Source organism: Crotalus tigris, unplaced genomic scaffold (genome assembly GCF_016545835.1).
Source record: "Crotalus tigris isolate CLP2741 ecotype Arizona unplaced genomic scaffold, ASM1654583v1 scf7180000019642.961951, whole genome shotgun sequence".
Lineage (NCBI taxonomy): Eukaryota > Metazoa > Chordata > Lepidosauria > Squamata > Viperidae > Crotalus > Crotalus tigris.
Window position 1 is genome coordinate 331,712 of NW_024097636.1, and position 22,891 is coordinate 354,602.

A 22,891-nucleotide genomic window follows, 5' to 3' on the forward strand; every position below is an offset into this window, starting at 1 on the left:
TGAAGTTACAGCAGGCTATCATAGCAATGCACTTAAGACTTATATACCACTCCACAGTGCTTTAAAGCACTCTCTGAGCTGTTTGCAAATGTCAGCATTTGGCTGTGGGCAATGTTAGTCTGCAATAGTGCTTTCTAACTACTGGGCCACCAAGGCTCCTGCTTATCACACACTGTTTATATGCTTCTATGTCTGATGAAAGTAGCAATTTGTCCATGGAATAGAAATAATGGCAAGATATTATGCTATTTTCAAACATTCATAAAAAAGCAATGTAGTATATTTTTTCTCAAAAAGCTGAGTGCATACAAATAAATCTGCCTAGGTTTTATTTATTTTATTAAATTTATCCAGCTGACTGATACGACTCTGTGTAATAGATATTAAACTACTAAAACAAATAACCATTAAAACAATTAGCATACAAAAATAAGTAAGCTTATAAGTTGTCACATTTACTTTCTCACCCTTAAAAGGCAATCCTTGACTTACAACTAGTGGCTTATCAACTGGACGAAGTTACAAGTTGCTCAGGAAAATTACTTATGACCTGTCCTTCAAGCTATGACTGCCACACCCCTGTGATCATGTGATTCCATTTTGCACACTTGACAATCTGGTTGCCCTTGTGATCAGTTGGCGAGCATCCTGTAATTGTGTGATAGCATTTGCAATACTCTTTGCTGAATTCCCTGGAAAGTCAATGCAGAAACTGTCAAGGAAAGTTGCATGCTAGAAAGCTAGCAAATGTAATTGTTATGGTTCTGGCTAATGAAACACTTCAAAGAACTTCCAGGCATTGATTTCCCTAAAAGTCTTTTATTGCTTCAAAATGTCCGAACAGGCATAACGAAGTTTATGCTAAGATCTAAGTTCTCTTCTCTGAGCAGTTAAATTATCAGCATATTCCCTCCCTAAATTAGCTGTCATATATCACTGTTATCCAATGAGTGTGAAGGTCAAAGGTTTCCTTCCTCTCTCTTATGCTCTGCATTAACTCTAAAAATACCAGACAGTTCTGCATATTGTCAAAGCAAGAATATACAGTATTTGCAGCGTTGACAGTAATGTTTCTGAAGAGTTGAAAGGCTATCATAGAGAGAGGATGGGAATCGCCATGCTTGGATTTTGGTGATCTGAGCTTCCTTTCTCCAAGTCAGCATGGCGGTTCCCCTTTTGCACATGGAAGGAAGGGGAATGCTTGGGATTCAAGTTTCTTTACCAAGACCTAGCACAGAACTTCTCCATTTGGAGGAGAGCAACCTGCATTTTTTTTTTTTTGGGCAGACAGCTCTTTTCCCCTTTTGTTTAGTTATGATAACTGGGGGAAGGCCATGATTGTGGTTATTGAACAAGGCAGTCACATGGGTGCATTACTTAACAACTTATGACCAAAATTCTAGTCCAATTGTGGTTGTAAATCAAGGACTATATGTACTAAGAAGACATGAATGTGTTGCAACAATGGCCAGTCATATTAGACATAACTTAATAAAGTTGTCCCCCCAATCCTTTGGGCCGCAGACCAGCACCGGTCCAAGGCCCACCAGGAACTGGGCCACACAGGCAAGCAAAGCCCCATTTGCACATATGCAGGATCCAGGCAGCAAGCAAAAACATGCCCCCCCCCCCTCTTGCTACAGAAAAACTGCCCTCCAGGGAACCAGTCCCTGGCACCCAAAATGTTGGAGGCCACTGCCTTAATATACAATGCACACGGTTATAACTGTAAAACCTTGAGGGGCAGAATGTTATCATCTTATTCTGATTCTTGGAAATCATATAAGAAGGGTAGAAGACCTGTGCATTGCAATTATTGTGCTATCTTTTTCCTGCCAATAATGGAGCAGTTGATACTGCATCTGTATTCTCAAGTTGGTCAGTTAGCAGATCAAGGAGGCAATCATAATGACAGAATAAAAATAGTTTTTTATGTTATTATTGCTGTTTCCAGCACTAGCATGTGAAGTAATCATCTGACTATTAATGCATAAATACTTTCTGATACATTAGCACAACCAAATAGCATCACCAATTCTTCAATAACTGTTATGCTTCTGTTGCCAAAATGTTAATCAGGCTTCAGATATCTTTATCAAATGTCTCTTAAAACTTACTGAAGATTTAAAACAAACATTAGCCCTATTTAATAAAGATTTAAATGCCTTATATGTTTTTTTAATGGATTGCATTTACAATTATAGCTCATTTGTTTCCTTTAAAAGTTTAAACTTAACTTTTTAAACTAAAAACTTTTTAAAATATGCCTATAAGCATCTTTTTTCAATGTGTATAATTATTTCAGAAACTTAGTTTTACATAAAATATTTTCTATGATCAGTTTACAAATTATTACAATTTTGTCCAATTTGTTCTGTTTTAACCACTGCGAAATATATTAAATATACTAGTCAGAAAGACTAATCAAACTTTAAGAAAACACTTACTGTGATGACAGCTTTACTCAGACAGATTGAGCCCCTGCAGCCATATTCCGTTTCATCTTCAGATTTGTAGTAACTTAGAGTGTTGTTTTTCAGTACTACCCAACGGTCCTGCCACCCATGGATGTAGTTGGTCCACTAAAAAGAATAAATATGTACTTTTGAATAAAGCAAAATAATGAGTTTCTCTCTCTCTCTCTCTCTCTCTCTCTCTATATATATATATATATATATATATATCTATATATATATACTTAAAACCAAACAAATAAACGTGAGCACCAGGGAGTACTATAAAACTTTTAATAAAATTTAGTAAAACACCAATAAAATTTCAATAAAACGCCTAGCTTTCGTCGGCGACTGCTGACATCATCAGGGCTCAAGATGCCGGTCAGTAGGAGAGTCCCCTTTATAGGTTGGCCAGGATCTGCCAATTTTTAGTGTAATTACTAACGTATGTATGTATGTATGTATGTATGTATGTATTTGTTTTCTGAGGTTTTCACGGGTGTTTGTATGTAGGTCTTTGGTTATTTGGGTTTTCTCCCGCGTAAAATTCCAATTTTATGCGGGAGAAAACCCGAAAGACCTACATACATACATACATACATACATACATACATACATACATATATATATATAGAGAGAGAGAGAGAGATTGCTGTGGCATCATACTCACATAATTTTCTTATTTTATTATATACTTTACTAAACTTTATTTTAATAAAATGATTACTATTTATTCTAAATGAATGCCAACTTTCAGTATATTAAAAATAGCAACCAGAAATATTTGTAAAATATTTTTGAAGCTTTAGGGGAAACTGAAAATCATATAAGAACTCTAAATAAACCAGATTCTGAAAGGCTTATTTCCAAGAGATAATTAAAAATCACCAATACTACTGAAAGCTTCACAGCAATAACATCCCAGGTCTGCTGAATTTGACAATGAATTCCAGGTAATTATATCACTATAGTCATGGCATTATTACCTCAAATACTGTATATTTCCATAAATTGGTGGGGATCATAACATTTCTAATCCAATACTTGGATTAGAGCAGTGGTTCTCAACCTGTGGGTCGGGACCCCATTTGGAGTCGAACGACTATTTCACGGGGGTCGCCAAACAATGCAGTCCGCCATTTTCCCCCCCTTTTTATCTGTGCTACTCCCTTTTATTCTATTGGCTTTTGAAAGCCAATAGAATAGACTTTCTTGAATAGAGTCTTTCAAAAGCCAATAGGAATTGTCCAGGCTGTCTCTACCCTGCTGAGCCCGCCAAAAGTCCCATTCTGCAAATGGTGCTGCAAGTTGTCTGCAGCGAAGGCAAGCTGTCTGGAAGCTTCCACCCCTCCCTGCTGAGCAACTACTAAAAATATAAGTAAAAGAGGGCCAGGGGTGGGAGGTGGGAGGCCGGCGGGTGCAGGGAGGGTTGCTGGCGCGTGTGGGGCCTGGCGGGTGCCTTACCTCCCTTGGGCTGGGCCAGCTGGTGGCCCAGCCGGTGGTCGGCCTGCGCCGTCTCTGCCGCTTGCCAGCTACTCCTCAGCCGGCGCAGGAGGCGGCACCACGCATGCGTGGTGCTCCCGGGCAGGGAAAGTCCTCGACTTATGACCGGTTGGGTAATCCTCGATTTATGATCAGTTGGGTAGTCCTCGACTTACGACCGGGTGGGGGTCACGGCATTAAAAAGGTTGAGAACCACTGGATTAGAGCATCAGATCATAGAAGGATATTCTAGCCCATTCCTCTGTGCTTTTTAAATTTCATATTTAAAACAAAACTATACTATTAGTATGAATAATTTTAATGCAACTAATGTTATCATCAGCAATATTAAAATAAAATTGTACATTACTATAAAAGGAATATTTTTGGTTTCCAGGAAGTGATTTCACAGAAATTTTGTAAATGACTTTAGGAAGCAAATTTCTAATAAATATATCCTCTAAGTAAAGAATGGGTTCTTACTAAATTGAGAGCCTGTTGAAAGAAGAAAAAAAGAAAAGCCCTCTAGTAGTGGTGACTTAAGAAACAAATTTGAAGATGAAAATACATTATCTCAGAAGTTATGACTTGCAATATTTGTGGCGTGTCTATGTACTTACCTAAAATTAGTATGTATTAAGTGCAAACTTATAACAGAGCTTACAAAAATAAAAGGGACAACTACCTTTAGTTCATAAATGGCAGACATCATGCCAGGTTTGGCAATACATTTTTATTCTTTAGATACTTAGCCCAATACTCATGTGACCTGCTCACAGTGTCAACATAGCTAAATAAGTCATTTTATCACAGACAAAAGTCCTACATAAACTGATAATTGCATCCAAACCTAAAGATACTTCTGCTCCAGGATTTAAAGTATAGGTTTTTTCCTCTTGCTTTTCTTGATGGAAATTGAAATGTCCAATGGAAATGTGGTCACTCTCTTTCCAGCATTGAGATTAGGGCCCACCTGTTCAACATTTACATATTGTAATGGTTCTATCCTATCTGAGAACCATTCGCTTCTGCCTTGTCAGTTTCAGCCTTTACAATAAAAGAGAACAAAAATGCATTATATCAAACAAAATAAATGTAACCACAGAAGCTATTCTCAGCAAGGAAAATTAAAGTCTAGTGGATGAAAACTGGAATCAGAAACACAGAAAGTATTCTGCACTAGCAGGACTTGAAAACATTAACTCTTGGGCTTTCCTAGAAAAAATAGGCATTGATCCTTCTAGAGAAAAAAAAAATTATACTCTGCTGAACAGGAGATAGGATACTGTTGCATTCTGCAAGAAGTCAAAGAGGAGAGCTGTGGAAATTGTTGACTAGGAGGATGCATCATGAAGTGTGCAATTGCCGGGATTACCGAATAGGAAGGTTCAAGACTAATCAGTTCCACTGAAAATTATTCCATTTCCCCTAATCAATGTGTGAATAAATAACATTGCAAAATAACTGACACAACCACATCCTCATAATTGTGAAGACCAGAAAACCTGGAGATTTCCAATTCATGCAAGGTGAAAAACTGATTGTGCAAAAGGTGTTGATAGGATATTGGATTTCTGAGATTTAAAATCTGAGGTTCTATCCTACCCTCTTGGACTGGACTCAATTGATGAATAATTTAAAGTAGAAAATTTATCAGGCAAAGGAACTGTACTGAATGTGGGGAAACTCCATTTCATAAAGTCCATACTTAATAGCTTAAGTGGAAAGTAGCTATCTATCCAGGTAATGGGGAGATACAATAGAAAAAACAAACACCAAAATGCAGATTAGGATATAAATGGAGGGGGAAGTATCCATTATGTCTTGGGGGGGGAAGTACATGTGTGTTTTTCTTCAAGGCAGGTGGAAAGCAAGGCAAGACCCAATTCCCAGCCAGCAGGAGTGCTGGATCTAATTAATCTGGACTGCACATTAGGGTCAGTGATGCTAGGGGACTGGAGGCTAAAATATATGAAGAATGGTTTGTCTAGTTTAATGAAAACTAGGACTAGGGGGTGACTTGATAGCAATGTTCCAATATCTAAGAGGCTGTAACAAAGAAGATCTCCATAGCATATGAAAGCAGAAGCAGCAATGGATAGAAATTAATCAAGGAGAGAACCAATTTAGAAATGAGAAATTTTCTGACAGAACAATTAATCAGTGGAATGGTGTGCCTTCAGAAATTGTGGGTACTCTATCACTGGAGATTTTAAAGAAGAAATTGAACAATCACTTGTCTGAAATGATATAGGGTCTGCTGCTTGAGCAGGGGGTTGGACTAGAAGACCTCCAAAGTCCCTTCCAACTCTGTTATTCTTCTATTTTATGGATGAGATCTAGGCTGTGTGCAAATGTTTTGATGTCTGTGAGATTATTGGACTAAAGAAGTAGCAGGGTCCTGAGCTCATGTTGACTGAAATCAAGCATCTTCAGAAAGCAATGCTTCTTTTGGATTTTTTTTCTTTTTCTATATTGGTTTAAGTCTTTGATCTTATTTTATGTAATATATGCAATATTTAAAATCCTTAATAAACTAGTAGTGCTCCTTCCAAGAAAGGATTCTGGCCTACAGAAATCTTCAGAGACCCAAGCAGATTCATTCCATATGTGTTCACATACCCATTGTAGGAATAATTTGAAAGTATCTAAGTACAAAGGAAATAGAGTTCTACCTACAGCTAAAGTTCATGCGGAAAGGCAGTGTTTGTACTCCAAGTCAAAGTGCACAGCACTTCTAATACCAGATTATACTCAGATGGGAATTTAATTGGGAATTGCCAGCTTCGACTTCAGCGTAGCTGATACTGAACAACCCTGATTTCTAGAATGAGGCAGTCCTTGAATAGACCTCCCTGTGCCCAATGCTTCTCCGTAAATTGACAACTCCTCTAATTTCCTGTTTTCTAACTTTTTACACAGAGCTAGTAGTATTTTCATAAACCTTCAGTTTAAGGCAGTGGTTCTCAACTTGTGGGTCGGGACCCCATTTGGGGTCGAACGACCATTTCATGGGGGTCGCCAAACAAGGCTGTCCGCCATTTTTCCCCTTTTCTTTGGCCACGGCCTTGGCACCCAGTGATGTATAAGTGGTTGGGGGTCACCACAACATGGGGAACTGTATTATGGGGTCGCGGCATTAGAAAGGTTGAGAACCACTGGTTTAAGGATTAAATTATACACATCAGAAGGACTGGTTCCTAACACCAATTCACCTCTGTTGCAATACTTAGGGCTTCTATTTCTGATTGTCTGATTGCCTTGTTTTGGTTCTTATCCTCATTTGGAATTAACACTTTAGAAAGAAGCAGAACAGTTATCTGGGTGATGACCTGCTGGAATGAAGTGAAGAATACTGGATATAAATTGATCAAAATGTTATTGAAACACAGTGAATTATATTAGGAGATCTTTAAAATGAATCTTGAAGAGGCTGGAGTTGTAAAACTTGAAAGTAAAAACTAACAGCTGTTTCTTTATCATCCCAAAGTAATACATTTAGATTACAGGAAGAAATTGTAAATAAGTATTAAGAAAAATTTCTAAGTACTATGAGGAGCAACAGTGCAACCATTTATAATGGGAAGGAGAGAGGTCCTCTTTAATGGATGAATGCAAGCATGTTTGTTGTGCTGGATTATCTATTGTTAAAACTTTAATTTGGATTCTTGCCCAGAATAGTATCTGGGACTCAATGACCTAAATATTCTTTTTTAATGTTATGATTTTACATCTACTATATATTAACATTTCCACATTATAAAAAGCATTTTTATGCTTCATTTGGGCACAGAATGCAGTCAGCTCTGATTAAAATATATGATCCCTTTTACATTAACTTGAACAGCATTCTGCAAGCTACATTATGGAATGCATAGCATATTTAAACATGTGATACATTTGATATTGATACTATTTCAATTATACTATAAACTCACTTTTTGTAAATAACTTCATATAGTGATATACTGGGGTTCAGCTCCATAACCTTAACTGGATTACTCTTGTAACATGCCGGACCACAGCAGCACACACTTTCATCAGTTGGAACCATGCATTCTGATTACTGTCTTACTTTTGCCTTCTGTTATTTAAGCCTCCAACAAGTAGACAGAATAGCCGATATTTTGCCATCCTAGTCAATTGCACAATCTAGCACTTATTTTATTTTTTTGCAGTGATTTTCATAAACCAACTTGGAAGAATCTAGGTGCCTATGTTATTAATACATTAAAACACCATGTATAAAAAATAAAAAAAAATCAATTGCTGTCTCCTAGTTAATTTTTTTCTTTCCAGATACAGCAACGGTTCTCAACCTGTGGGTCGTGACCACATTTGGGGTCGAACGACCACTTCACGGGGATCGCCAAACAACGCAGTCTGCCATTTTCCCCCCTTTTCCTTAGTTGTGCTACTCCCTTTTATTCTATTGGCTTTTGAAAGCCAATAGAATAGACTCTCTTGAATAGAGTCTAATTCTATTGGCTTTCAAAAGCTAATAGGAATTTTCCATGCTGTATCTGCCCTGCTGAGCCCGCCAAAAGTCCCATTCTGCAAACAGTGCTGCAAGTTGTCTGCAGCGAAGGTGAGCTGTCTGGAAGCTTCCACCCCTCCCTGCTGAGCAACTACTAAAAATGTAAGTAAAAGAGGGCCAGGGGTGGGAGGTGGGAGGCCGGTGGGTGCAGGGAGGGTTGCTGGCGCGCGTGGGGCCCGGCGGGTGCCTTACCTCCCTTGGGCTGGGCCAGCTGGTGGCCCAGCCAGTGGTCGCCCTGTGCCGTCACTGCCCCTTGCCAGCTACACCTCGGCCGGCACAGGGGGCGGCACCACGCATGCGCGGTGCTCCTGGGCAGGGAAAGTCCTCGACTTACGACCAGTTGGGTAGTCCTTGACTTACAACCGGTTGGGTAGTCCTTGACTTACAACCAGTTGGGTAGTCCTCGACTTACGACTGGGTGGGGTCGCGGCATTAAAAAGGTTGAGATACAGTATTCTAGGGAAGATTACTATTCTTGCCAATTTCCTGAAGGATAAAAGGGTGGGAACTAACCTGACCACAGGGGGGCAAATTGTTCCACAATCAAGGAGCTATACAGAGAAAGTACATTTCCAGACACTAACCCCCTTGTTATGGACTCCTCTGATTCTGAGGCTGGAGAATGACCATACTAATAAAAGTGCTGGAAATGGGCTAAATGAGTTCTGCTCTTGCTGCTGAGCTAGGTATAGGTCATCTCTTTGATCTTCCCAGGAGTAGCATTGTGTCCTGATTGTGTATGATGGGCAAATTCTGCCTAGAGAACATGGTCTTTAATATCAGTGCATGTTCTTGGCTATCTAACACATAGTGACAAATGAAATTTATTACATACTCCATAAAATTATTTAAATGCTACAAAATAAGCAGCCTTATCAATTCTTGATCATTTACAGTGATTAATGTCAAACTATAATTAGTTGAATCACAGTTTTAACCAATACAATTGCTGGGGTTTGCGCAAAACCAATTACATTGGTTTTATAATGATAAACCAATTACATTGGCTGGGTTTATATAAAACTTAACCACAAAGTAATCAATGTATTTTAGCTTGTGGAACCCTTCCAGAACACTATGTTCAATGGACTACTGGATTATAGACTGAATTCTTAATACTGTAAGATAGACACTGTGGGACATGTGTGCTTATATGTAAAAATATCCCTTGAATTGTCTAATATTTTTGAAGAGCCTTTCCACAATGGCCCATGCCTGTGGAACATTCTGCCACTGGAGGTGAGATTTGCCACTACCCTTTTGGCCTGGTATAAGGACCTTAAAACCTGGTTTTGCTAGCAGCTCGAGGCCCTGATGGGGGTGGAGGTGGTTAACAGCGTAAGAGAAAAGATCTCACCCCTGTACTGTCTGTCCCCCTAGATTTTAGTTCTTATTTAAGTAACAATAGAAAAGAATTTGTAGCACAGGATTTAACTGTGGAGGTCCTTGGTGCTCTCTTGGTGGTTTTCTTACCGAGACTTCATTATCCAACATTGCACTGATGTTACCTATGTGGGTAATGAAACATCTGCAGAAAAGCAACCAAGTTCAGAACACCAAGGATCCCAGTCTTATTTAAGTCTTAATTTCAACTCTTTTTACATTTATCTTTTTACCATTTTGTAATCTGTCCAGAGTCACACTATCAGTGAGATGGATGACATTTAAATTTAATAAAAATATCTGTAAAACACAGAGGAATACAAAAACACGCAGCAGCTCATTTAACGATGCATAAAGACAAGTCTTTCTAAACAAATTCCCTTGAATAATGAAACAGGATTAGCATGACATTAGTTTACAGAAGAGAGGGAATGGGACTCTGGTCCTTTGTTGACAGATCATCTACTTTCATATTAGGAAGTCATAAGAAAATGGTAACTTTAAAAAAGTTTTAAACCTCTGCGATTATGACTCTAAAGCAGTGATTCTCAACCTTTCTAATGCCGTGACCTCATAATACAGTTCCCCATGTTGTGGTGACCCCCAAGTGGGTGTGGCCACCAATAAGAGGGAGTAGGACAGCTAGGGAAAAGGGAAAAAAATGGCGGACAGCATGGTTTGGCGACCCCCGTGAAATGGTCATTCGACCCCAAATGGGGTCCCGACCCACAGGTTGAGAACCACTGCTCTAAAGGCAAGGATTTCTCTTTTAAATAATGTAGAAAATTGCTTGGTTAGAAAAAAGTTTAGGGAAGTTCCTGCCTCTATTATATGTGGATATTTCAGTAGGAAAATAATTTAGTTATTACTATTATTTATATACAACTCAATTTCCAAAAAACTCTGGGCAGCTTTTTGGAACTAAAGGCATTTTAACTATTTTAAAACTCCTTAGCCCAGGAAAACTATAAAAGACCTAATGGTATAGGAAGAGATTACTGTATTTAAGAGACATCCTTTCCCCAAGACTTGCCCATCCCACATGCTTCCACAGGGAGGGCACATTCCATGTTCTTTTTTTTTTTTTTAAATCTTATGGGATGTAGAAAGCATGTATTTTCCATAGTTGTCCCTTCTCTCTGGAATGATCTTACTCCCATACCCATTATACGACAGGTTCCAGCCCCAACTTTCCTTATCTTTAGGAAAGCACTTAAGGCGAGCCCTGGTTCTTCTTCCAGGTGTTAGGGGTTGGTTGAGTGGCAGTCCCCCCTCTGAGATTTGTTTTGTCCTGTGCTCGATTGCCATTTTACATTTAGCTTTAGTATTTATATATTGGTTGTTGTAAATTACTATTTTGTTGTGTACCGCTCAAATTTGGCAGCCTTATATATCTTGAAATAAATAAATCTATAATGCACATATTTGGCTTTATTGGTTACAAACCAATAAAACTTTGAGATAAAGTTGCTATAAAGTGCTTAAGAGAGTTTAGAAGATTAAGAACTTTCCAGAAGTATCATTTCAGAATTCAGTGCCTATACCAAATAGATCATAACTTCAAGGAAATATTATCATGAATGGATATTGGATGGCAAAATTGTGAATTTCTGTGAATTCTTCAAAATTTTATTAACAGATAAGTACTTTTAATGCAATGGGAAGAACAGCTTGTAAATATGTGCAAATATTCATCTAAACTTAAGAGAAAAGGCATCACTACTGTATTATTCATTCTGAATTATCTGCTCTGAACTTACCAAAAGGCAAACAAAAGGATCAATAAAAATATGGAAAAACATGGATAGATAAGGCATTGTGAAGTTCTTGAAATACATACTGCAGTTCTTTTCCATCCATTCCTTAAAACTGTATTCAAAGCAGATAAAAAAAGAGCAACAGCTATGATAAGGCACATTTAAAATGTCATACTGATTTTTATCCACTTTTTTATTCTACCTGTTCTTATGAGTGCAAGCTGTTATGCTGTTATCTTTTTATTTTATCCTTCAACCAACAACCTGTGAAGTAATACTGAGATGAATGGCTTAAAATAACTTGGACAGCTTAACACCAAGAAAGGACTTCAACCCGAGTTTCCTTCATCCCAGTCTAGTATATCATTCTTGTGTAATGCCAGTTACATATTTCTAAGGACTATCTAAAACAGTGGTTCTCAACCTTTCTAATGCCGCGACCCCATAATACAGTTCCCCATGTTGTGGTGACCCCCAACCACTTATACATCACCGGGTGCCAGGGGCGTGGCCAAAGAAAAGGGGGAAAAATGGTGGACAGCCTTGTTTGGCGACCCCCATGAAATGGTCGTTCGACCCCAAATGGGGTCCCGACCCACAGGTTGAGAACCACTGATCTAAAATGCTATAACCTAATGAATAAACTTTTTAGCTTTTTACTTGAGGTTTTTGAGTTCTTATAACAAATGAATTCCCTGTATAGAGTGCTTTCTTTATTCATTGTTACAAAATACTAAACTATATCTGAAAGAGCTTGTCTACATATTTAAGAATATTTGAAGGAAACACGTAGACAATTTATTATTTATGAAAGTTATTAAGCAAGTAATTGTGTTAGCTAGATTTTGTTTGTACCAGTGCAGTTCACAAGCCAGAGTTTCTAAAAATACACTGTTTCCTAAACTATTTGCTACATTTTTAAAATAAGCAATTTTCTCCCAAGGATGACTTTCATCAAATTTCTAAGATTTCCTTTAAACTATGCTCAGCATCAAATGACTTTATAGATACACTGATGTAGTTTTCTTGGCAACAATACAGAACTTTTTGCCATTGCCTTTTGTTATTTTTTTTTCAAACTTCTAATCAAAAGTGATCTCTAGCTAAGAAGCAACCATGCCCATCCCTTTTAATTTCAAAGCAAGGATTCATAATACAGATTAGAGAGTAGAGAGACTGAAATCTGAAAGCAAGAGCTACTTCTACTACCGGTACTATTTATTCCAACCAGCCTGTTTTATGACACTATTTGATGCTTTGCCCAAAGGTCACAGAACTCTTATGTGATCTTGCCACAATCTGTTATAATTGCAGATACACATGATTTTTCTTCCCCTTATGAAAACGAGTAGAAAGAAATTTTGGGATTTTTGTTTCAGGGACAACAATGAAGTTAGCTTTTCCTTCCTGCATATATACCAAGAGTGTGCCCTGAGCAATCCTCAACGAAGGCCATTACCAAAATATTTACTCATCTAAGCAATTGTTACAAGTGTGGTCTGCAATAATACTCTACCAGGCACTTGTAAAGAGATGGATGCATAAGGAGTCTTACCATAAGAAAAAAAAATATAAGACGACCCACGCACGTAAGTTATTTTAGCAAGACTTTCACGCAAAAAATCCTGCAGCCATCAAGAAATTTCCCGAGACAAGTGACATTTCAGCGAATGAAACGTTTTGGAGACAAGCAGCCGCTCCTCGGATAAAGACTCCCTCAGTGACTTTTCCGCTTGCGGCGACGAAGCGCTTCATCCAAATATATACTTGCATATACATATTTTGCACACACCTCAGCTCCATAGTGGGCGGCGGAGGAAACGTGCCGGGACCTCCCGCTGACCAGGAAGCCAGTCCGACAGAAGGCCGGCGCCGCCACCGCCGGGCGGGTGGGCAACCCGCGAGGTGACTCAACGTCAGGCTCTCTCCACTGCCTGCCAGCGCTTCTTTCGCAGAAGATAGAGCATGACGGTGCCACCCTTCCGCCCTGGCCCCCACATGCCTTCACAACCCCCCCAATCACGGGGGAGGGGCGGGCGGGCGGGCGGGCGGGCGGGGGAAAGGAAAAGAGGCTCCCTAAGGCAGACGGTCGTCCAAGCAAAACCCGAGGAGCCATAGCGGCGGGGAAAGAAAACGAAGGGGCTTTATTTCTTTACCTTGCTGAGGACTCCACAGAGCTCAACAGGCGCCCCCGATTCTGTCTCGGGATCTTCTTCTGAGCCGGAGGAATGCCAGCTTTGGTTGTCCGACATGGAGGCACTTCCCTCTGCCCTTTCGCCGAAACGCCGAGACCACCGGAGCTCGCTCTCTACCTGATTAAGACGCTTCGCTGCTCCGGAGCCACTACTGTTGCTACGTCGCTCCAGCCTAACTCGCCTTCAGAGCCCTTCCTTCGGTCTGTCCCCTTCTGGCCACCGCCGGGACAGCAGCTCGCGGATCTCCCCCACCCTTCCGCACACGCTGGTGGCCCTGACCATTAGAAGCAGCCTTTCAGTGGGACAAGCGCGCGTCTTCTCCTTCTCCACTCAGTTCAACCTTGTGGCGGTGGTTGTTGCAATTATTACTACTTCCGCCATCTTTCTCGCCACCCCCTTCTTTTTTCCCCCAAGACCTTTTAAACGCTTCTCACCAGACGGAGTAGTTTAGAACGAGAGCATGCTGGGAATTGTAGTCGACTGAAGGCGCATCGCCTCCTGGGGAAGCGGGTGGGGCGGCGGGCGTTAATCGTTCCCCTAATTCTCTGGATTTCCTGGTTGTTGCATTGGGTTTGCTTCCGCAAAGTACCGGCGTCGCTCCTTTTCTCTCTTTTTTTGAAAACACAATTGGTCGCCATCTTGGTGCGATTTAATTATTGCGGAAACGGGGGCTAGTGAAGCTTCTGGGACTGAGGTGTGTTGGGGACCTTATGGCTATATTATATGTGATTAGGAAGGAACTGGTTTTGTGGGAGAGTTTTTCTACCTTCTTTGCATGGGTTTTAGGTTTCTCTATGCCTTTCTTATAAATGGGATGATTTATCTTTTTGCACTCTTACATATTATACACAAGAGCGAAGGAAAGACATTGAGGGTTTTTTTTCGTAATAGAAACAGCTACTTGGTTTAATTACATGGTGGAAGTATGTAGATCACCTGGAAATGTATGAAATGAGGAGAAAAAAAGCTACATGTGCTGCCAGTTCCAAACAGGGAGACGAAATTGCAACGTAATGCGAATTTACTCGAGAGGAAAAGTTCGTTTGAATTTAATAAGGTTGAACATCTGAAACCTGCAAAATATGTTAGCCTTGCTATACCGCGAGTCACAGAAGCTGATTTAGGGTTAATTTGTTCCTGTGGCTACTTTTTTGTGGGCGGACGTTTTGGTTTGGACGAGACAGGGTTGAACATACTTAAGATTATAGAATTTGTTCTAACTAAACAAATAGAATCTTGTTTAGAATTGAAACCTAGTTATTTCACCCTAACACTTTTCTCATTTCCTTAAGAGTTCTCGTTTTGGTAATATAAAGTTGGTTCCTATTATTAAACAAATAGAAATCAAAAATTCTTTTGATCTATAGCTTAAGATTCTACTAGTAACTTTGGTGCAGAGCACAGATGGTTAAATGGAGAGTAAGGATACATAATGCCTCTTGTTGCAGTAGCTGTCTTCACAAATACTTTGTCATCAGTGTGTTACGGATAAAGCACAAGGCTTATGTGACTGGTAGTGCCAGGCACAACATCCAAAATTTACTGCAGTGAAATTACAATCCCTGTGAAATACAACGTGAAAATCTTGAGTTTTTTCTCCAAACCTTGTTAGCTTGTTAGAGCCAAATAAAAGTACTTTGAAGACCTCTGATTCTCAGTAATCTTCAGCTGTGGCCTGTATTTAATCCTCATATATGCCTCCTCAAACACAGGCAATTCTAAGCAGTTTACATATTAGTTTAAGAAGCATAAGATAATAAACAAACTGTAAATAAGACCAACAATACATTGGGGAAAAGAATAGAACATAACTTGATCAAGATCATAAAAATGATCTATTACCAAGGAGTGAATCATAACTCATATGCTGCAGGCTGTTGGAAGTTTTTAAAGATTTGCAAAAGCACAATACAGTTGAGGCTGTATATTTATGTAGCCACAGAGCCCGTGAAAAAAATTCAAGAGAGATACTTTGCAGAATTCATTGGTGGTTTAAGTATAGATAATCCTTGATTTACATTAGTTCGTTTAGTCAGTGACAGTTCAAAGTTACAATGGCACTGAAAGAAGTGATTTATAACAGTTTTTCACATGACCATTGCAGTATCCCCATGGTCATGTGATCAAAATTCAGATCCTTGGCAACTGGTTCATATTATTATTATTAATAATAATAATAAAGTTGGAAGGACTTTGGAGGTCATCTAGTCCAACCCCCTTCTCAGGCAGGAAACCCTATACTATTTCGGACAAATGGCTGTCCGGTCTCTTCTTAAAAATTTCCAGTGTTGGAGCATTCACCGCTTCTGGAGGCAGGTTGTTCCACTGGTTAATTGTTCTAACTATCAGAAAATTCTCCTTAGTTCTAGGTTGCTTCTCTCCTTGATTAGTTTCCATCCATTGCTTCTTGTCCTGCTTTCAGGCACTTTGGAAAATAGCTTGACTCCCTCTTCTTTGTGGCAGCCCCTGAGATATTGGAACACTGCTATCATGTCCCCCCTCGTCCTTCTCTTCATTAAATTAGATATATCCAATTCCAGCAACCGTTCCTTATATGTTTTACCTCCAGTCCCCTCCAGTCCAGTCCCCTTAAGATGGTTGCAGTATCCTGGTGTCATGTGATCACATTCTGTGACCTGACTAGCAAAGCCAATGGGAAAGCTAGATTCACTTAAAAATCATGTTATTAACTCAACTACAATGATTCACATAGTAAGAAAGGTCATAAAATGAAACAAAACTCAGTTTAACAAGTGCCTTGCTTAGCAACAGAAAATACGGGCTCAATTGTCATAAGTTGAGGACTATTTGTAAATAATTTCTTTGAAGTGTTGATGCAACATTATTTAAAGAATTCATTGGCTTACTCAAAAGAAATTACATGTGCATGCAGCAGCTTTGCTGCTAATCCTAATGGAAGTATTGTGTCTACAAACAGCAAAAAATTGTCCCTCAAAGTAGCTGTATGTTGTTGCTTTAAGATTTCAGGAAGGGGTGGTTCAATCAACTGGTGTGCTTTATGAAGCAGATCCTTTGTATGCTTTCCACAGCCATACCATATCATGTCATATATGAGTAGTTTTAGCAATTAAACCAGGGTCCCCAATCCCTGAGCTGCGGACCAGCACTGGTCTTGGCTTGCCAGGAACTGGGCGAGTGAAGCCCCATCTGCACATGTGTAGGATCTAGGCATAGACACACACAGTCCATGGAAAAACTGCCCTCCACAGAATTGGTTCCTGGTTCTGAAAGGGTTGGGGGGGACATGATCGTGGCCATTACAGACATGTGGCCATAATTGAAAATGGAGAGTAAGAACTATATCAGCTCTTGATCTCATTCCAGCAAGGTAGTTCTTATTTGTATGTAAAAAAAGAAACATGAAAATGTCTTATTGTTTTAGGAAGGAGAACTAATGTGATGTGGTTTGACTACAGAGTCTGAGGGAGTAAGTATCAATTATAGTTTTTCTGCTTTTGCAGTTATCTTCAATCACTTTTATCCCTTGCAACATTCTATCCTTTTTCTTTTTTTTTTCCTTATTGATCTTGGTTTTGTCTGTGCTTCAGCAGTTGCCTAAAATATCCATTCTGTGCCTGGCTGCATTTGATAAACCTCTTAAAGATAATGGCAGGTTGGTTTGAAAGTGTTCATTTCTGCCTTTAGGGAATTGATGAGGTAGATAGAAAACAAGTTGGATGAGTTAAATTAAGTTTCAGGAGATGGTGCAGTTTCTCTGAAAATTGCAATCCATCATGGAATGATGCTCCAAGAGCCTCAGCCACAAAGAAAAAAATATTTCCATCTGCAGCAATATTGTTTATGTTAGGGTTTCAAAGTCAATAGCATTAGTTTCAGTTAACACGCTTAAAAGATTATGTAGGTTGAAATCTGCATACTTTAAAGATTTCTGTTATTATTATACTTGAAACGTTCTTATCTGCTGTGTAATTGCAAATAAACATTACTGAAGATTTAATACAATTAGTCAGCAGCTTCCGATGCTATTGATCGTGATTTTTTTTCTGGCCCATTTCAGGAATTGGGAGTAGAAAATAATAGCACCAGACTGATTTTCCTCCTTTCCCTGGAGCTGGTTTTGCCTTAGGACTCTTCCCTGTCCCTAGTCTTATTTAACATCTACATGAAGCTACTAGATAAAATAATCATATGACACGTGTACAATATCAGTTCATTGATGATAGCCAGTTGTATTCTCCTAAGCCAAAAAAAGTGATGCCACTAGGACCTTTCCTGGTGCCCAGAGACTATGGGGGTTTGGTTAGGAGAGAATAGGCTTTAGTTTAATCATGGCAAGATTAGTTAGTGGCTGTGGGTTTTAGGCCTCCGGGTTCTGAAGATTTTGATGCTCACTGAACACAATAAAGGTTTTGTTTTGATTCGGAGATTTTCTATTAACTCTGCCAGAGTATAGGTAGTCCTCGAGTTACGACTACAATTGAGTCCAAAATGTCTGTTGTTAAGTGAGTTTTGCCCCATTTTATGACCTTTCTTGCCTTAGCTGTTAAGTGAATCACTGCAATTGGTTAGTAACCCAATTATTAAGTGAATCTGGCTTCCTCATTAACTTTGCTTGTCAGGAGGTCGTAAAAGGGGATCACATGACCTTAGGACACAGCAACAGTCATAAATATGAACCAGTTGCTAAGCATCTGAATTTTGATTGCATGATCATGGGGATGCTGCAAAGGTTGTAACTGAAAAACGGTCATAACTTTAAACGGTCACTAAATGAACTATTGTAAGTCAAGGACTACCTGTATGCACTTTGGGGCTATCTCTAGAGTAGACTTACAGCTCTTGCTCACATCTTTGTTTCATAACTGTCATTCATTGACACTTTTTGAATTAGTCTATCCATAAAAGCAGACATTGTTTAATATTTTTAATATTGTTACTGATCAAAACCAAAAGCAAGTTTACATTTTTTTTTCTTGTCTGGAATCTCTAGCCCCCTGTAGTGTTCAATTTAAATAATAAACCTTTAATTTCTATTACAATATACACTAGATAAACTAGTTTTGGTTTCCACAAAAAGCCATTTATTTTATATAGTTAGTTTCAAAATCTTATAGTAAAAATTTCAATGTTCCAAATTTGTATGGACCCTAATTTGTTAATAACTTTCTTAGTTCAAAATCTTATTTAGATTTTTGCCTTTTATTTGAAATTCTTTTAAGTTGTTACTCTTACAGTTCATTTTTCTTTTGCTGAGAAATGAAGGTGGACTCACCAAGTGGCTTTTCAAACTTGTTGCACTGAAGATCTCTAGTATCTTTAAGGTGGTTAAATAAGCAATTTGCACAAATTACTAGAAAATGAGGTTAGCAAATTTAGTGTCCTTTGAAAGGCTGTTCTGAGCTTGATGACTGATTTCTTCATCTCTTGACAAAGCTGCAGAATACTGCTATCCTGTGGCCTTCTGGTGAGAAACAGTGGTTGGAGTACATGTGGGCAATCACCCATCTTCTCCGTGTCTGGAGAGGTTCTGAAGAACTCACTGGTGTGCTCACTGGTTCTTTGGTCTTTGACAGTGTGGACTTGATGACTATAGCAGAGACATATTTAACTTGAAAATCTCAATAAATATATAAAATCCTGTATAGCTAATGAGAAATAATTTTTCAAATACTCAGAAGCTAAAAACAAAGTTTTTTAGACAACATACACAAAAAATTGTACACCTGTTTAAATTCATTTTAATGGATGGTTAATTTATAATATATTCATCATTAATTGTCCATGTATACAATATGTGTTAAAATCTCATTACTATCAGTAAGAAGAGTCTTGTAAATATAGCAGTCAAAAAACATTTCTTACTATATTTTACTTTTCCAATTATTTTAGAAAGCATCCTGCCCAAAATAAATGGAATAAAAAACTATTACTCCTATTAGAACAGGGCTTTTCAACCTTTTCACTCATTGTACCACTTTTAGGATATGGCAATATCCGAGTACCACCAGTCGCCTAGCAAGGTGTCAAAAACTTGATGACACCCCCCCCAAAAAGGAAAAAAGTGATAAAGTACAGGTAGTCCTTGACTTACAACAGTTCGCTTAGTGACTGTTGGAAGTTACAATGGCACTGAAAAAAGTGCCCCCAAGCCACAGCCGAGCAAGACGCCTGCCCGCCCGGCGGCGCTCTTCCTCCTGTCCGAGGTTTTCATTGTGAGCATTTCTGTTGAGGATTGGCAGCAGAGGTGGGGTGGGGGGGATGTTTGGTTTTTATTCCCCCCATCTGCTGGGTGGTTGCAGCAGGTTTTGGTCACTTCACATGACCCTGGGACACTGTGACCGTCATAAATATGAATCAGTTGCCAAGCATCTGAATGTAAATCACAAGACCCTGGAGATGCTGCAACATTCCGGCTGATCGGCACTTTTTCTGGGCTCAGTAAGAAGCACCAGGATCAGCGCTGAGCTCCAGCTGGAGCCTGGCGCTGATCCTGGCGCTTCTACTGAACCCTAACAGCCATGCAGCTCCAGCCATCTCTCGCTCAGGCTTGTGTGGTGCTGCCACCAGTTCAGCTCATTCCTCTTCCCCGCTACCACTTTTCTAGGATGGTCGCGTACCATCTGCCAGGTGCCAATGTACCACAGGTGGTACCCGTACCACTGGTTGAAAAGCCCTGTATTAGAATTACTATTAGTATTTTTCTTTGAGAGGATCTCATACTATAACTTTTTTTCAATTACTAAAGCAAATATTAAGAAAGATACCATATTTACCTAAAAGTAAGACAAACCTGAATTTAAAATGATTTTCTCCTCTTAAATTCAAAATGACTCAAGTATAGGTAAATGATTTTGGAAAAAGTTAGTCTACCTTTCTAGTAAATAAATACTGTATACTTCAAAATGTTTTTTAAATTCTAGTCAGCTTCACGAAATGGAAAAATAAAGCGCTTCAAAAATAGTTTAAAACCAAAACAACATGCATTCTAAATGTTTTCTTAATGTAAGGAATAGGAAAGATATCTCACTATAATTCCAGAATAATGTTCTTCATTCAGTTTTTTGAGCACTGATGATGTTGCCTAGTTTGGTAATGAAACATCTGCAAGAAAACCACCAAGCTCAGAGAACATCAGTGACCCCACAGTTCAACCCTGAGCTACCAATATTCTCCTGCATCAGTTTCTAATTTGATCAGTAGGATAACCAAATTATCTTTATTTCTTTATTCAATTTCTATAGCTGCTCATTTCAGTCAATGATTCTGGGAGACTTACAATTGAGAAAATGCATTACAATTAAAAAAACTAAAAATATTTTAGAACACTAAAACATCCAGCTTAAATATACATAGGAGTAAGGGATTTACCATACTTTCTGGCATATAAGACAACTTTCGCAAGCATTAAAATTAGCACCGAAGTCGGGGGTCGTCTTATACGCCGAGTCGTCTTATACGCCGGAAATAATGGTAGTTTCCAGCATATAAGATGACTTTCTAGGCATGCGACTCTGTGCCGAAGACGGGGGTCGTCTTATACGCTGGGTCACCTTATACGCCGGAATGTACAGTAGTCAGTTGGCAATACAGTCAGGAAATAGGCCCTTAAGACATTGAGTAACCCGGGCATGAGTACATAGCCAGGTTTTTAGGGTCTTAAAAAGGCCAACAGAGTTGGGGCCATTCTAATCTATGAAGGGAGGATATTCGATAGAGCAGGGGCCACTACAGAAAAAGTTTGTCTTCTGATCACTGCCAGCCGACACTCTTTGGCTAATGAGATCTGCAGCATGCCCATTCTGCTCGATCTGGTTGGACGGATAGAGACTCTTTGAAAACAGGTGATTCCTCAGGTACCCCATGTAGGTCTTTAACGTAATCTTGAATTGCACCCGGAAACACTGGAAACCAGTGCAGCTCTCGTTAAAGTGGTGTTACATGTGCCATGTATCTGGCCCCATTTATAACCTGAATAACCATATTCTGCATGAGTTGAGGCTTCCAAATGGTCTTCAGGGCCAGCCCCTTGTAGAGAATGTTACAGTAGTCTAACCTAGAGATTTAGAAGGGCATGAGTTGCTGTGAGCATTCTGATCCAGGTATGGATGCAACTGGTGCACCACCACTCCTTCCAGCAGGAGCTGCAAGTCCAGGAGGTTCCCCAGATTGCATGCTAGGTCTGTCTGAGGCAGTACATCCCCATCCAGAATCAAAGATGAAAGATTTTTTTTTCCTCAGGGGATCCAAATACTCACAGCCATTAGGGTTGAATCAGAACCCATTTTGCTCCATCCAGTCCCCAACAGGCTCCAGACACTGGGATAAGACATCCACAGCATCACTCCCAAAGTAAAGTAGAGACATAAAGCTGGGTGTCGTGTGTGCTGATAGTATCTCACCCCAAACTGATGGATCAGCTCACTCTGTGATCTCATATGTATATTTAGTACAAGGAGAGAAAAAACAGAAACCTCGAGGCACCCCACAAAGATATTACCCATGAGTGCGATCAGTGCTGTCTCAGTCCCAAATCCTGGTTGAACCCTGACTGAAAGGGGTCTAGATAATCCACCTAATCCAAGGTTCTCTGAAATTGCTATGTGACTGCTTTCTCCACATTAATAAAGTTTCCTGAATATTTCTCATAAGAATATTTGTCATGAGGAACAGCCTTCTCCTGTGTTTATAGACAAGTATACATGGGTGTTTACAATAAACTATATCTTTCTATATAACTTCCAGACTTGATGTTATTTTAAAAAATCCCATACTAAAGATAATTTATAATAATGCTCTTAATAAGAACATAATTGCAACCTTCATGATTATGGAAATTTGTTCACCATTTAGCTGTGGAATATACTTCCTATTTTAATTTAATTATGAAGATAAAATGATGGAGTTGATGATGGGAAAGAAGTATAAAGTAGCTTCTCCATTTCTACCATTTCTTGGCCCTTTTATATTACCTCTGATTAATACACTTCTTTATATAAAAATCAGTTAGTTAGCAATATGTTGATTAGGATTTTTTTCTCTTGACGGGTTCTCAAATTACAATTGCATTGTTTCTTGAGGCTTTCTTGTACTGGTAGTCAT

General features: G+C 39.2%; 2 protein-coding genes across 9 annotated transcripts in view; one reads left to right on the top strand and one right to left on the bottom strand.

The window, feature by feature from the left end:
- CERT1 (ceramide transporter 1) overlaps positions 1-14,188 on the bottom strand; it is a 64,653-nt gene extending 50,465 nt beyond the window's left edge. For 2 of the 3 annotated variants that reach the window (XM_039364008.1, XM_039364007.1), the window contains exons 1-2: positions 13,772-14,188; positions 2,448-2,582 (exon numbers count right to left, since the gene is read on the bottom strand). In XM_039364008.1, the coding sequence (XP_039219942.1) occupies positions 2,448-2,582; positions 13,772-13,867 (231 nt within the window). In that variant the 5' untranslated portion in view covers positions 13,868-14,188. Of the gene's footprint in view, positions 1-2,447; positions 2,583-13,170; positions 13,330-13,771 lie in introns of those variants that run through there. The other variant, XM_039364009.1, reaches the window with a different exon arrangement.
- A 163-nt stretch (positions 14,189-14,351) lies between these two features.
- POLK (DNA polymerase kappa) overlaps positions 14,352-22,891 on the top strand; it is a 37,176-nt gene continuing 28,636 nt past the window's right edge. For 5 of the 6 annotated variants that reach the window (XM_039364006.1, XM_039364005.1, XM_039364004.1 and 2 more), the window contains exons 1-2: positions 14,352-14,504; positions 17,214-17,258. The gene's annotated coding sequence lies outside the window, so the exon portion shown is untranslated. The remainder of the gene's footprint in view (positions 14,505-17,213; positions 17,259-22,891) is intronic. The other variant, XM_039364003.1, reaches the window with a different exon arrangement.